Source organism: Aedes albopictus, chromosome 3 (assembly GCF_035046485.1).
Source record: "Aedes albopictus strain Foshan chromosome 3, AalbF5, whole genome shotgun sequence".
Taxonomy (NCBI): Eukaryota; Metazoa; Arthropoda; class Insecta; order Diptera; family Culicidae; genus Aedes; species Aedes albopictus.
The window spans coordinates 280,897,846-280,913,447 of NC_085138.1; the positions used below are offsets into that span (position 1 = coordinate 280,897,846).

At 38.3% G+C, this 15,602-nt stretch overlaps 1 protein-coding gene across 11 annotated transcripts in view; it reads right to left on the reverse strand.

Annotated features, from left to right (window-relative positions):
- The window catches only part of LOC115257360 (probable phospholipid-transporting ATPase IA), a 356,682-nt gene that overhangs the window by 177,737 nt on the left and 163,343 nt on the right, over positions 1–15,602 (reverse strand). The window contains exon 1 of one of the 11 annotated variants that reach the window (XM_062861121.1): positions 2,629–3,462. The exons of 9 other annotated variants lie outside the window; for them this stretch is intronic. In XM_062861121.1, the coding sequence (XP_062717105.1) occupies positions 2,629–2,704 (76 nt within the window). In that variant the 5' untranslated portion in view covers positions 2,705–3,462. Of the gene's footprint in view, positions 1–2,628; positions 3,463–15,602 lie in introns of those variants that run through there. One more of the 11 variants, XM_062861120.1, reaches the window with a different exon arrangement.

The window sequence follows — 15,602 nt, forward strand, 5'->3', positions numbered from 1 at the left end:
TCCCCCCTCAAAGCGTGACGTAATTTATGGACGTTCCCTAGATGAATTCCTTGATCACCTTGAAGGCATTCCCGTCTATCGTGACATTACTACCTTGCTGGATCCGGTCGTCTTTTGCTTATTCTTTGACAGATATGCATATTTCGACCACCACCACTTTCTCATTGTCAGTTATCCAGTCAGTAGGTTACAAGTGGTAGTAAAAATACGCGTATCTGTCAAAGGATAAGCAAAAGAGAGCGGAATTAAAAGGTACATAATGGATTACACTCATTCAAAGAGGGTAATCTGCTTAGAGGGTTCGAAAAGTCGGTACACGAGCATGCAGGGTATATGTACATTCCTTGGCCTAATTTGCAAGCCGCATTGACAATTTTGACCATAACTCATGAATTAATAGCACTAGAAATAATATGTTGACCCTATTACACACTCTAGGTAATGCATATTTCCCCAATTGGAAGTAAACTAACGTAAATATTCAAAAATTTACTTTATTAAGTTGAAAAGACTCGATGCGATGGTATGCAACGTTGGTCTATGGTACAAAAACTGGCCTATTAGTCGATACAACGTTGGTCTATTGCTTTCCATGCACTAGAACCACTTATTATCTCATTTTTTCAATATTTCTGCTGAAGTATTATCTCTGTTTGTTCACCAATCTTACTTGTACATTACATTTTGGAGCCAATTTTTCAAAAAACTGTAAATAAATTACTTAAACTTAAGTTCTTTCTTAATTTATTAACGAAAACAACGCAACCCTATTATTGTGTTATATTTTTACAGTCTCCGTACACAAAATCTTTCTTCCTGTTCGTTCTTACTGGTTCTTACGCAAGCAATGTTGTTGACGTCACTTTATCGGTGTTGTTGACGTCACTTTACTGATGGGCCAAGATTTGGGTACATAGTGAAAAAAATGTCCTCAATATTCGGCCCACTTTGAACTTGTAAAATATTTATTATTCGTTGAAAACAAATATACAAGTTCAAAATAGCGTCTTTGACCGTCGCATCAAATGTTCAGTTATTGAAAAGTCAGTTCGGAATGTTCCAGAATCATGCCATTTATGATCATGTGTATAGACACTAAGCCGAAGAATCATGGCGTCTACAAAAGCTAAACAAAGTGACATTTTCATTCATTTGTAATGCTCAAAAGTGCCAAAATTGAAACGAAATGTTACAGTTGTTTGCCGCATAGCTTTTCCGATATCCAGTTATGCGTGTTTGTTTGAGTTTTTGGTTAACGTTGAGATAGGCCGAACGAGGGGGCTATGCCAACGAAGCATCCCGATACCCTATTTTGTTTTTTTACGCATTCACCATAAGTCTGTGCTGCTTCAGGTTTCAGGCTTGAGCTCCACTTTCGTTCCAAATGTTCTGGCAATACTGTCCATGTCGTCCGCGAAGCACACAAATTGATCAGATTTTGTACGTAACGTCTCCACTGGGATGAAGCCTGTTTCTCAGCTTAGTGTTCTATAAGCACTTGTACAATTTGTGTGATGAATAACGTTAAGTAAAAATTCACGAATAAAAAGAAATAAAAAAATACTTCCACAGTTATTATTCCGAAGCTTCCTCTGCCAATGACCATTTTGCATATGTTTCCTGTGGCAGGCACGCGGATACTCTATGCTCAAGGAAGTCAAACAAATTTCCTTTAGGAATGATACACAAATTACGTAACGCTAAGATCAGCGATTTCAGACTCCCCCCTCCCCCATGTAACGCTTTTTGTATGAAAACCAAAAATATTTTGTATGGCTCGTAACGCTAAGCTAGACTCCCCCCTTCCCCTATAGCGTTACGTAATTTGTGTATGATGCCTTACGAGAAATTTCTGGACCGACCGGGAATCGAACAGTTCGCCCTCAGTATGGTCATGATGAAGACCCACGCCTTAACAAGAAATGTTTTTTTTTGCAATTTCAGTGATTGTTATTGGCGGACAAGATTCCAAGTTTTAGTGGAAATGATAAAAACTTCATAGCTCTTATTATCAGGTAGATATAACGCGAGTCGTTCTATTTCAACGGCTCCCCTATATTTGAACTACACTGAAAGGAGCCTTGCAGTAATGACAAGCACAACAATGTTTTTAAATTTACCATGGCAAAACATGATCATCGACCCACCAACGCTTCTTGTGTGCGTTTTGTTTCTTCTCACATCAACCGGTTCGATAGCCGAGTGGTAGCGTGCGAGCCTGGTGATGCCAAGGTTCTTGGTTCGAATCCGGTTGCCAACAGAAACTTTTTTTAATTGAAAATCGAGTCCATGGTAAAATTGAAAACATAATTCTGTTGAATTAAAACGAAACTCAGTCTGCACAAATTTAGTGGCGTTGTGCATTTAATTTAACCCTCAGAATAGTAATTTTCACCGCAAGCCGCTGTTCAGTGTAGTCTACTGTGCAGATGTTTTCATAATCGCGAGGTTGTGTTCGATATTTAGTACGTATTGTGCGGCGTTCAGTCCCACTTGTGTCCACTAATCATTCACGTAGAAGAAAACAAACCCACTCTGAGGTAAATAAATCACCCATTACCTAGTTTGCGGCAAGTGTACAAACAAGGTAGAGTGAGGTATGAATCATGGCTTGCTTCGATATCTTACCTAGTCGACTCTTCAAGTCACGTGTGTATTGAATTGGTTTGTTTATCAATTGGCTTCGGCTTGAAGGGGTTTCCATTGCCTAATTACATATTCACTACGATACGCAACAACCGATGGTGGTTGTTGTTGCTGCTGAATCCTCCGTTACTGCTGTACGGTGACTTTCTTACATATATTTCCCTTTTTGCTTCTCACATTGAACACTTTCTTTTCTCGGTGGTGACCACCTCAGCACTGTGACATCACACTCCACAGAATGTGGAAAAGCAACATTCACCACACATTTGACACGCACTGCGATTCTTTTCGATTTGCGAACATCAACGAATGAAAACAGTAACAACACATTCCGGTACAGACTGCAGACATTTGGTGTACAGCGAGGTCGTAAATGACACAAAATACGCACGAACAATGTCGCTCCGGCTGTCTTTGATGCAGCCCAAACCAGATGAAACTGGGAGACGACCGACACTTCTTCGCCAAGCAACACACTGCAGTGCACACACGGTTTACTTTGACCCACAAAATCAGCACTCTTTGCGCACCGTTTTGAATGAGGGTTAATATATTTTTCACTCGATTGAATTGTTTTGTCTGTTTATCGTCGTACCAGCGACTGCTGTATTCCTGCGAACTATAGGGGTACGAATTTGATTCCGCACCACCGCAGAAAATTGAATAAATTACGGTACCGCCGCCGCGACAATGAACAATTCCAACAACAATAACGTATACGATACGTATCACCCAACAGCTAGCGCAACGATCAGCCGTCAGGCAAAAACTGACATTACCTACTACGGTACAGACGATACAGATGATGCTTAGCTGTACGTCTCTAACGATTCAGTAGTAAGTTTTAACCATCCTTCCCATACAGCTGTATACACTCGATACGGTACCCGAGATATGTCTGAGTGAGCTAAAGTATTGACATTGTTGTGAGCGTATATTCGCCTTGACGGAACTCTTTGAGAGAATTGCTCTGTGCGTGAAAACATTTTTTTTTAACATGGGAAAGGATAGGAGCTGCATTTTCAAATGCTTCTAAAATATTCTAGGGACTTCAGATTGAAAAAAGAGTTAATGTTTTGCAATATACTTTCAATTAGCTACACTATAACTGGTTTTAGACAAAATGTTTTTAAATCACAATGTTATGTCTATAATATAGCGTATCAAAATCTCATTCGATAACATTAAGAACGTTTTGCTTAAAAAAATTTCTATAAAGAATTAGAAGCATTTGAAAATGCAGCTCCTATCCTTTCCCATGTTAAAAAAAATTGTTTTCACGCACAGCGCAATTCTCTCAGAAAGCCTCCGTCAAGGCGAATTATTTGCGGCTTTTTCTGTACTTGTAGTAAGTGTAATCCGTGCACTCAGTCGTTATTTGTGTTGTTTACTTTACTCATTCGTAGGAAAATTCATTTGTGCTGTCCTAGTATCGCATAAATCTCTGTTTTGAAAATAATCAGACGATATTATGCAGGCATTACTTTTCCGAAGTCTCGTGTCAAAAACGCACATTGCTTTGTATTACCCCGCGTGCAAATTTGCATTGCAACAAGCACAAATGTATAAGTGGAAACACCTTGTGAATTTATAGTAACCATGGTGAAACAGTACAAGTGCTGGAATAGGATACATTGATGTTTTCTCTGCCCTCTGAGAGTGGCTCGGGTAACATGCTCCAAGTAATTCAAATCAAGTTTATTCGTACTCAACGTGCTTATAATAGCATAAGATTAATTTTTCTACAATGTAATAATTTTGAAATTTTGTGGACAATCATTGTGCTTTAACAATTATTGATTTCCTTTTTTATTATTATTTATTCTTTATCTGATGATACTGATTACCATCGATACAGAACAAGTCAATATAGCGATCAACATCAAAAATCTCTCACTGGTTTACCGAGTTATTTTTGCCAAAAACCAAAAAATAACAATAATTAATAAAAAAAAATTGTCTTATAAACGTTGTTCCTGCAATGTTTGATTTTGTGTGAAAAAGATATTTTGGTGAAATCTGCATATCACCTCTTTTGCCTCCAATACGGTTGCAACCCAAGCCGTTATTGTTGTATCATACGATGGACGGTGATACAAAAACTACTCGAACAAATGTTGTATCGGGCCAGATGCTATATGTTGTACGGGCATTATGCCTCATAGCAGATTAATACTTTTTGAGGAATAGGGCCCACGCAAGATAGTATCGATAAAAGGCCATATGAATAAAGTTGAGTAAATACTCTATACAAAATGTATGTGAAACCGTGGAGCAAATGTCTGTAAATTTTCACAGAGATCTGAGTAAAGCGTATTTACTCAGTTTTGTCATATGGCCTAATGATTTTTTTCTTAATAATTTGAAGAGAGGATCGACAAAGAGAAATTGCAGGCCTGGAGCGTTGCATAAAGCACGTGACAGGGATCGAATCCCACTCCCGACAAACTCACTAAATGTAAGTGCTTTCATCGGAAGGGAAGTAAAGCGTGAATCCCCACTTGAACAAGCCTAGGGCTAAAAATGTTATTATTATACAGATAAAAAACCCAGATTAATCCACCTAGTGGTGATAGTGCCTTTCTCGTCGAAACTGTACTCATGATCTTTCCATCGACGTTAGCCGAAATGTTCCTGAATCATTTTATATAGAAAAGCATAATTTTAACTTTCAAAAAGCAACAATTCTATTCACTACGGCAGCGGGGTGAGCGTCAGCAAATGCATGAAGAAGGTTGACTTTATTCACAATCACAGATCACTTTGTGATCCTCGACAAAGTTTTTTAGCACACTTTAGGCTATATTTTAGTATCATTGGTAACACGATTCATGTGAAATTTGACCTCCTTACGGGAGAAAGCAGAAAATGGTAATTTTCCATTCAAATTTCAATCGAAATGAGAAGAGTGAGTTCTCAACCAGTCGCACCCAAATTGTGAGCGACTATGTTAGAGGCAAAAGGAGATTGAATATTGAAAAAAATTTATTCGTTGTTGATGCGATCAAATTGTATTTTTTCCACGTTGTTCCATCCTACTATATATTTACACCGCAGGAATCTGAAATGGTGTGATTTGATAAGATCGCTTTGGTCACCATTTTGTTCTCTTGCATATATGAAGATTTTGAACATTTCTTCACTTATAATCTTACCCAACGTTTACATGGTATCAAAAAAGCCACGATTTGATTTATCGCTTTGACATTTATTCTGTTCACTTTTATAATTCCGCTATTTGATGTGCAGCTTACATGGGTTTTGTTCAATTTTACGTTTGACCACTTACGGCGGGACACCTGGAACCGATTCCGGTTGTCTCACATATGGACTGAGACTATGTTCTTGTCAACTGTTCATCGGGTTACCTAAAAAGCCGAATATTAATGTGATCTGAGGCTATTTTCTTGCTAACCGTTCGGCAAATTTAAGAAAAAGCTGCGATTTTATGTGTCGCATGCACGAATTTGGTTCACTTCTATTTAATCACTTCCGATGGAACACCTGCAACCGATTCCGAAATACTATTACTAGTTCTAGATGTGGCTTGAGACTATTTTCTTGTTGACCGTTCATCAAACAATCAAAAACGCCGCTATGGTTTGGTTCCCCTCTATATTTTACTACTTCCGGCGGGTTACTCGTCTCATCACCAGTTCTGGAACACTACCGGTTCTCTCAAATATGGTCTGAGATTAAGTACCGTTTATCACGTTACAAGTCATTGATATGTCGCATGTATTGGTTCTCTTTTACATTTGACCATTTCTGGCGGGACACCCGGAATCGGTTCCGTAACACACTGATATGGCTTGCGTCTATTTTCTTGCAACTGTTCATCATGTTACCTAAAAAGCCACGATATCTCAATGCATGAGTTTGGTTTCACTTCCGGCCCGGAATTGGTTGCGGAACACTACCGGTAGTCTCTTAAATAGTCTGAGCCTATTGGCTTGCTAACGTTTATTAGGCTATCAAAAAAGCCGCACTTTGCTGTGTTGCATGCATGGGTTTGGTTCAATTTTATATTTGGCCGCTTTTGGAGTGAAACCCGGAACTAGTTTCGGAACTACATACTGGCAGTCCCTAATGTGGTCTTAGCCTACTTCCTTGATAAGCGATCATCAAGTTGTCGGAAAAGACTTGATTTGATGTGTCGCATGCATAAGTTTTGTCAACTTTTAAACACGGCCATTTCCGGCGGGAAACCTGGAACCGGTTCCGAAACACTACTGGTTCAGATATGATCTGAGTCTTTTTTATGCCAACCTTTCATTATAAAAAAAAGCCACGCTTCGATATGTCGCATGCATGGGTTTGATTCATCTTAATATTTGGCCACATCCGGCGGGACACCAGCAACCGGTTCCAGAACACTACCGGTTCAGATAGGGTCTGACACTGTTTTCTTGCTAACTGTTCATCAGGATATCGAAACTGCCGCGATTTAATGTGTCGCATGCATTGCTTTGGATCACTTTTATATTTGGCGACTTCCAGCGGGGCATCCGGAACCGGTTCCGGAACACTACCGGTTCAGATATGGACTGAGACTGTTTTCTTGCCAGCTTTCAATAGGTTATCAAACAGCCCCGCTTTGATATGCCGCATGCATAGATTTGGTTCACTTTTATATTTGGCCACTTCCGGCGGGACACCGGGAACCGGTTCCGGAACACTACCGGTTCAGATATGTTCTGAGACTGTTTTCTTGCTAACTGTTTATCAGGTAATCGAAAATGCCGCAGTTTGATGTGTCGCATGTATATATTTGTTACATTTTTATGTATGGCCCCTTCCAAGGGTACTGGTCCGGAACACCTAAATGTCCATAACTCCGGAACGACTGGACCGATCCGAACCATTTTCAATAGCAAATAATGGGACCAGATTCCGCGTCGAATGAACCGTCGATCATTAAAATCGGTTGAGGTTTACTGCCAAAAAGTGATGTGAGTTTTATTGTACACATACACACATACATACACACACATACACACACACAGACATCACCTCAATTCGTCGAGCTGTGATTGGTATATGTGACTCGACCCTCCGAGCCTTCTATCAAAAAGTCATTTTTGGAGTGAACATATAGCCTTTCCAGTACACTTAGTGTACGAGAAAGGCAAAACATAGTTGGTATGTATCTACCTAATTATGATGTTTACTGGTGCGCTTGATAGATATGAAACAGCACGCGGCTGTGGTAATCTTTCAAAAACCGAATCTTCTCAAAATTCAACGCGGCTCCTCCTCTTTAGATATTCATTCAGGTGGATTCAGGGATTCTTCCTGGAGATCCATCAATGATTCATCCAAAAGTTCCTTCAGGGATTCCCATAGAAGGTCATTCAGAGATTAGTTTAAGAATTTATTTAAGGATTATAGAAGTTCAATCAGTACTTTCAACAGAAGTTCATTCTAGGATTCCTCCAGTTCCAACAGGAGTTCCCTCAGGCATGCCTCCAGAAGTTGCTTCAGGGATTCTTTCAGGAGGATTCAGAGATGTCTGCTGGAGATTCATAAGGAATTCCTTCAGAAATCCTACAGGAGGTCCTTTAGAAATCAATCTAGGAATTCCTCAAGGGATTCCTTCTGTAGTTCCTTCAGGAGCTGTAGTACATACAGGATAAGGTGGCCCACACTTATATGGAAAACAAAAAAATCGAAAAATGCCAAGTCTTACCTCCTAAATCAGTTGTTTTGAACTCCTGCATAGACCTAAATATTCCCACGCACTCCGATATTCAAAGTCAATTCAACTGAAACAAAAATGCATTTTCACCCCACATTCCCAACAGCTGCCCGGGGGATTTTAGATTCAATTTTCATCGTAGGGTCTACCTACCTCACGCGCGGCATTTTGGAAGCAACGAAAATCGCACCATTCGTTATTGACCTAGTTTTTATAACCCATCATCGTCCGGTGGTGGCCGGGTGCGATCGTGTTGCAACGCGTTAGGTCCGGTCGGTGTGATGCAATTTCAATTACGCTTGGGACAACGATGGGTAATAAACCCGAAAGAATGATATGGAACCGCGACTGAAAACTGTTCGACAATTAGAACAGCGGAACGCCAATTTTCTGACTGGAAGAAGAAATCAGTGTCAGAATCAGTGCAAACCATGAACATTGAACAGTTTTGAACAATTGAGAAGAAAACAATGTTACAGACTGGATGGAAAAGATGAAATTCGTGGCAGCGCAAGTGATAGTGGAATACAACGTAGCACCGAATTGGAAATGGCAACGCAACAACCTGTGTATGGAACCGAGTGTCTGGACCAATGGACATCATTCAGCCTGCATTATTTGATGGTATCGTGAGTATTAACCTTTTAAATGATTAAGTGTTTTGAGATGGTTTAAATTTTTTGTGAGTTGGTTTGAAATGATAAAATTTTTTTTTTACGATTTATACAAAAACATTTTAATTGAAATACTGTTGTGGGAAAAATAAAGAAGTTATTCAAAAATTTATTAAAAAAAAGGAAATCATACTGATTTTCAATAAATAATGGAAAAATATAACAAGAATAATGATTTCAAGAAGAACAAGTGGATGAAAAATACGAACGAATAACACTAGTTAACAAAATCAAAGGAAAGTCGCGGACTTCTGTTAACGATTAAAATTATTGATGCATAATAACGTGCTGATTTTGAGACCGTGTTTAAAATAAGAAAACTAAGAAGTACAGTTTTTTTTTTAATTATACGAGACAATCGCAACCAAGTTTTTTTAATTTACTAAAATTTAAATATCTCAAGTTACAATTCACAAATTTTCAATATCTTTTTGCAATAATAGGAAGCTGAACGTAATATGTTTTGAATATCTGATTTTTTTTTTCGTCAGATTGGATATTGATAAGTGTAGGGAACAATCGCCTTAAATGTTAGCAAAATATTCAATAAATAAAGACAATTTGTATTTTTCTTTCAAAAACTACAACAACGTAAAACAATGTGATTCATGCCAGAAAAATAAAATTTGTAAATCCAACAGAATTCCAAGTAACTACAACGTCATCCGAGCCATTTGAAAAATTATATATGGACATTGTTGTTCTCCCAGAATCCGAATGGGGCAACAAATATGCGCTGGTCATGCAGGACGACCTTACGAGATTTTTGGTAGTAGCTCCAATGGACAATCAAGAAGCGGAGACTGTATCCAAAACTTTTGTCGAAAAATTCATTTGTAAATTCGGTACTCCGTTGGAACTTGTGACAGACCAAGGAGCAAATTTCATGAGCAAATTTTTTAAACACGCATGCAAAATTTTGAAAATCAAAAAAATCAATACAAGTGCTTATCACCCACAAGCAAATTTAGTAGAACGATCAAACAGAGAATTAAAAACATATCTGCGACAATTTGTCGGAGGAAACCCGCAACAATGGGACCAACATCTTGATTACTTTACTTTTGAATACAATACTACAAATAACAGCTCATCCAACTACAGTCCATTCGAACTTTTATATGGAAGAAAGGCAAGGATTCCTACCTCCATATATACTCCAACAAATTCAGATCTAACATATAATGACTATTTTTGCGAAATGAAACAAATTTGCATGAAAACGCCAAAAGAAATTTGATTATTTCCAAAGAGAAACGTAAAATTATTGATGACAAGAAAACCGAAGAATGGCAACCTGTGTGGGGCGAATTGGTTTTAGTACAAGCGATCCCAACAGGAACAGGTCCAAAACTTCAAAGTAAATGGAGAGGCCCATACGTAGTCGTTGACCTACCCAGCGAACAAACCACAATTATTAAAAATGGGAACAAATTTGAAAAAGTCCACAATAATAGGTTAAAAAAGTATAATGATTGATTAGCTATGCGTAGTCGTCAATGTATACATTGATGTAAATATTGAAAAACCAATTATTTCCTAATTACGAATGATTTTTGTAAATATTAGTTACTAAATATGTTGTTAAAAAAAAATACCATAGGAATAATATGTTAGGATAGAGGCTTGCGTAGGATAGCTAGGAATATTAATTGAATTATTATAATAAATAAACAATTAACATATATAATTGTAGTAAGGTTCACAACAAAGCGGTTAACGATTGGAGAGCATACGAATTAACTTAATTGAAATTATATCGTAGCAACTTAGAAGGAATTGATAAAAAATAAAATGAAAAAATTATGATAATTGCAATAAATAAATAAATAATTTTTATGAGAATATGGAGAGACATAAAGAAATGATGTTTTCGGGAAATTTGGTACAGCTGAATTATAACAAAAATGCGTCCATCAATTCGGCATGAGTTTGAATGCAAGAACGATTTGAATGTACCGAAGAGCTGAAAAGGGGTAATTTGGGATGAGGAAACATAACTATGCAAAATGATTATTTGAAAAGGGTATATAGAAATTGGGAATGAAGAATTGGGCAATTGATATATTGGGAATAATATGATGGGAAATACAAAGTAATCTTGAAAGGGGATCATTGGGGTATATAAGAAGAAAAATAATAACTTTAGAGATTCTTGAATAAAGAAACAGCTCTATTTAACGTTAATACATATGGGATACATAATAAATGAGGTTTGAACAAACAAACAAAAGACATAAATTGTTGATTGAGAGTATTAATAATAAAAAGAAACAATGACAACAACCGAACGATTATTCTCTGAAATGATAAAGCAAAACGGATTAAACAAAAAAAAAACAATTTAGAAACAATTTAGACCCTAATGAAACTACGGAGGACGCTCCTATATAAAATGGCCATGTTACATAACATTTTTGAAAGTATATACGAGATCGGATGAAAATTGAATGATGAGGACAAGGGAGGGCCCCCCAGAATGCTTGTGAATGTTGAGTGTGAATGATGAATGAATAACTAATTTGAAAAAAAAAAATAATAATAATAATATGTGAATGAAAAATGAAATAATATTTATAGATTCGGAATCATTAGGTGGCGTCAAGAAACAAAAACTAGAAATTAACATAAATATATTTATATTTTATCAAATCATGAATTAAACACAAGATCTAAGTCTCGTTACAGGTATCCATCCAAAAACCTTATTCGGTAAGGGGGAGAAGTCGTAGCAATAAGGCGATCAAGCCGAGCCTGCGAAAGGAAACGGAGCAAACAGGAATTGAAAGAAAACGCACTGGAGAGAATTCTGCAGTGAGATTTTTTGGAATTGGTAATACAGATGTTTATAGTGATCCTGCAGAAGCTTTCCATTGCTACAACTCACATTATAATATTTTACGGGTTTTGAAAAAAAAACAGTTTATGACTATTGAGAAAAGTAACGGTAACAGAGCATAATTAATGTAATGATGCAGTTTTTTTTTAAATACTATTGTAAAGGTTATATTTTGCACATACAAGAAAAACAAATAATAATAACATGAAGACTAAAAGTTCAGTTTGTCATGGTAGATCAATATTTTATAAATCGATGGTTTCGATACAATTTAAATTTAACTTCCTCGAGAGATGACGCGGGAGGACAAGACGAGAAGGCAACACCTGGCGAGAGCAATCAGAGGAGCAGTTCAACAGTACCTCTATGAAAACGTACCACAGCCAATTGGTACGATGACGAGAAATAACAGATCGGATGGAAAGTTGAAGGTCAAAGGTGCTGGTATGGCGGAGGAGAGAATTCAGCGAATATAATTTTATCACCGGAGACGATTCAAGGTCAACTCGGGTGGCACATCGAGACAAATATTATTGTACATCTGCGAATCTGCTAATATGAACCAACACAATGCAGAGCATCGGGAAAAACAACAACAACAACAATGACAACAAAACAACAACAACAACAACAACAATTCATACAGACATATGATGAGAGGAGGACGTCTTCAAAGTTTTCCAAATTAACCGATATAATGTAATGTTCACCAACCGCATTACATTCACCATTGAAAAAGCACTTACTCCGTGCTTTATACAACAACAATTAACAGTAACCATAATCAGGAATACAACATTTCGACATCATCGAAAGCTTTGGAATTTAAGTCAACTAATTACAAACTCTTTAAAGAGTGTGCAACAGTTCCACAATTTGCACCAGGTCAAAGACAACAATATTCGCATCACTATTGAAATTGATCCAATACCAACAAAATTCAGAAGGAGGGCGATAATTAATCAACCACAACACCGTAAACGACAATGATAAACAATCCAGTTCGGAAGGCAACTTGAGACACTTTTTCGAGAAACAACAGAAAACAACAGTAAAACTATTTTTTTTTGTATACAAACGATAACGCGGGAATTACAAGCATGGAATACGATTCGATCGAGATAATATCCGCACACCAAAATTTCATGGCCACGACAGGAGACAACATCAACTAAAGCAACTACATCATCTCCAAGACAAACCAGAGAGCAACGATACCACTCATCTGAGACGTTAGACTAACCAAGCGATCTGGACATTTAACAAGAAAAGGTAAATATCAATGGCAGCCGAACTCCTACGACGAACCAAGAGGAGCAGCAGCGAGTACCAATGAAGTCAATCTCTTGAGGAAGAATGTAAGTTAATGTGGTAAATTTACAATTCTTTTGGAAGTTGAAAAACTGTAATGTAAAACATTTTGAGACACTTACAGGGAAGATGAAGATTAGTATAGCAATTTCAGATTATATATTAACAATCATCGTTAGCATCATCATTTAAATGCTGAGTTTTTTTTTTCGGGGGATACATTTTACCCACATACTAACATTTGAACGTGAAATTTTATACACGTTCAAACTCCGCTAAGTGGGAGGGCATGCATAGACCTAAATATTCCCACGCACTCCGATATTCAAAGTCAATTCAACTGAAACAAAAATGCATTTTCACCCCACATTCCCAACAGCTGCCCGGGGGATTTTAGATTCAATTTTCATCGTAGGGTCTATAGGCTGACCATTAGACCGGCCCACATTTGTATGGCGAAAAAGAAAAGTTGGGAATATTCACGGGGCACCCTCTAGAATCGTGCCTTTGGGTAAGAAGAACAATCTGTGAAAGAATCAGCTCAATCGGTTTAAAACTGAGCTGGCGCAAATGAGTTGAAGGTTTGTATGGGATCTTTAGTTCAAATATATGGGAAATTGGATGACCTACAGTCTCTTACTCAATACGCCGGTTCAGCAAGTTCGATTTAGCTCAGAATTGAAAGAATGGTAGTTGATACCCTAAGGAACAACTTTGTAGAAGACCATATAATGATAAAACTTAATTTAGTTGCGGTTTCAGCTAACAAAAGCAGGATGAGGACATCTTCCCCCGTTTACTCTCGGTTGTTACATGCAGCACGTGTTTGTCGGTCGAAGCTTGCGCGCTACATCATAGGCAGCTATGTAATTCTTCATTGTTTCGATACCCGCCTACGTGCGTGAGCAATTGCAAATGAAGGACAACATAGCCGCCTATGATGTAGAGTGCAAGTTTCGAACAGCAAACACGTGCTGCATGTAACAACCGAGAGTAAACAGGGGAAGATGTCCTCATCCTGCTTTTTTTTTAGCTAAAACCGCAACTAAATTAAGTTTAATCATTATATGGTCTTCTACAAAGTTGTTCCTTAGGGTATCAGCTATTATTTTTTCAATAATGAGCCAAATCAAACTCTTTCAACCAGCGTGCTGAATGAGAGACTGGAGGTCGTCCAATTTCCCATATATTTGGACTGAAGATCCCATACAAACCTTCAACCCATTTGCGCCAGCTCAGTTTTGAACCGATTGAGCTGAAATTTTCACAGATTGCTCTTCTCATCCAAAGGCACGATTCTAAAGGGTGCCCCGTGGAATTTTCCGACATTTTTGTATTTGGGCCAGTCTACTGACCATCCGTCCCGTATTTAACGGGACAACAAAATTTTCAAGCACTCGTCACTGGAGCATAGTTAACGTTTTCGACTCAATTATTCTTTCTTTCTAGCTGAAATAGCATTATCAACAACATGCATTTCTGTTTTTGGAAATTGATTTGCTTTTTGTTGAGTTTCCGATATGTGTCCCGTATTTAAACGGGACAAATCTGGTCAGTCTAAGGGTCTACCTACCTCACGCGCGGCATTTTGGAAGCAACGAAAATCGCACCATTCGTTATTGACCTAGTTTTTATAACCCATCATCGTCCGGTGGTGGCCGGGTGCGATCGTGTTGCAACGCGTTAGGTCCGGTCGGTGTGATGCAATTTCAATTACGCTTGGGACAACGATGGGTAATAAACCCGAAAGAATGATATGGAACCGCGACATCATATTGATCGCGCTGGAACAAAGATTGTTTATTTTTGTTTCGAAATCAAGGCGCCGAATTGGCCGGGTAAGGTTCTGAACTCAGGTGAACCTTAGCTGGAATGTTCTGAAATTTGAGACACCGTATTGGCGGCATAGGGCGCCGGACTTGTTTTGCACTCGATTTGTTTTGACTTCGAGTAAACTGAAAGAAAAGAATGTGGGGGTATAATTTCAACGAACATCCGAGGCGGGGCTCGGCTAGGGTTCACTGTGCCCAAGTAAGGTACACTTCAATAACAAAGCGGGTGCTTTGTTTTGGAGACTTTGGTGCCAAATTCCAAAGACGATGAGGATGATGATGGTGACGATGATGATGATGGGGAGAATGATAATGACGTCGATGGTGGGGTTCAATTCTTTCACACACCCAAGCCTTGTATACGCTCAAGTGAGGCGGGGCTAGAAGATGTAGGCCTTGGTGTAAAGATTCTTGGTAGGGTTTTGGTTACGCCCAAGTTGGTTCGGGCATTGTTAGGAATTATCATGACATCTTCGGCAAGACGAGAATGATCGTAGGAATTTTAGACACGCCCAAGCTGGTTCGGGTATTGCTAGGAAATTTAGGCTATAAATACGGAGGCTTTGGCTTCAGTCGGGGCCAGTAGTCGGGAAGTTCGGTGA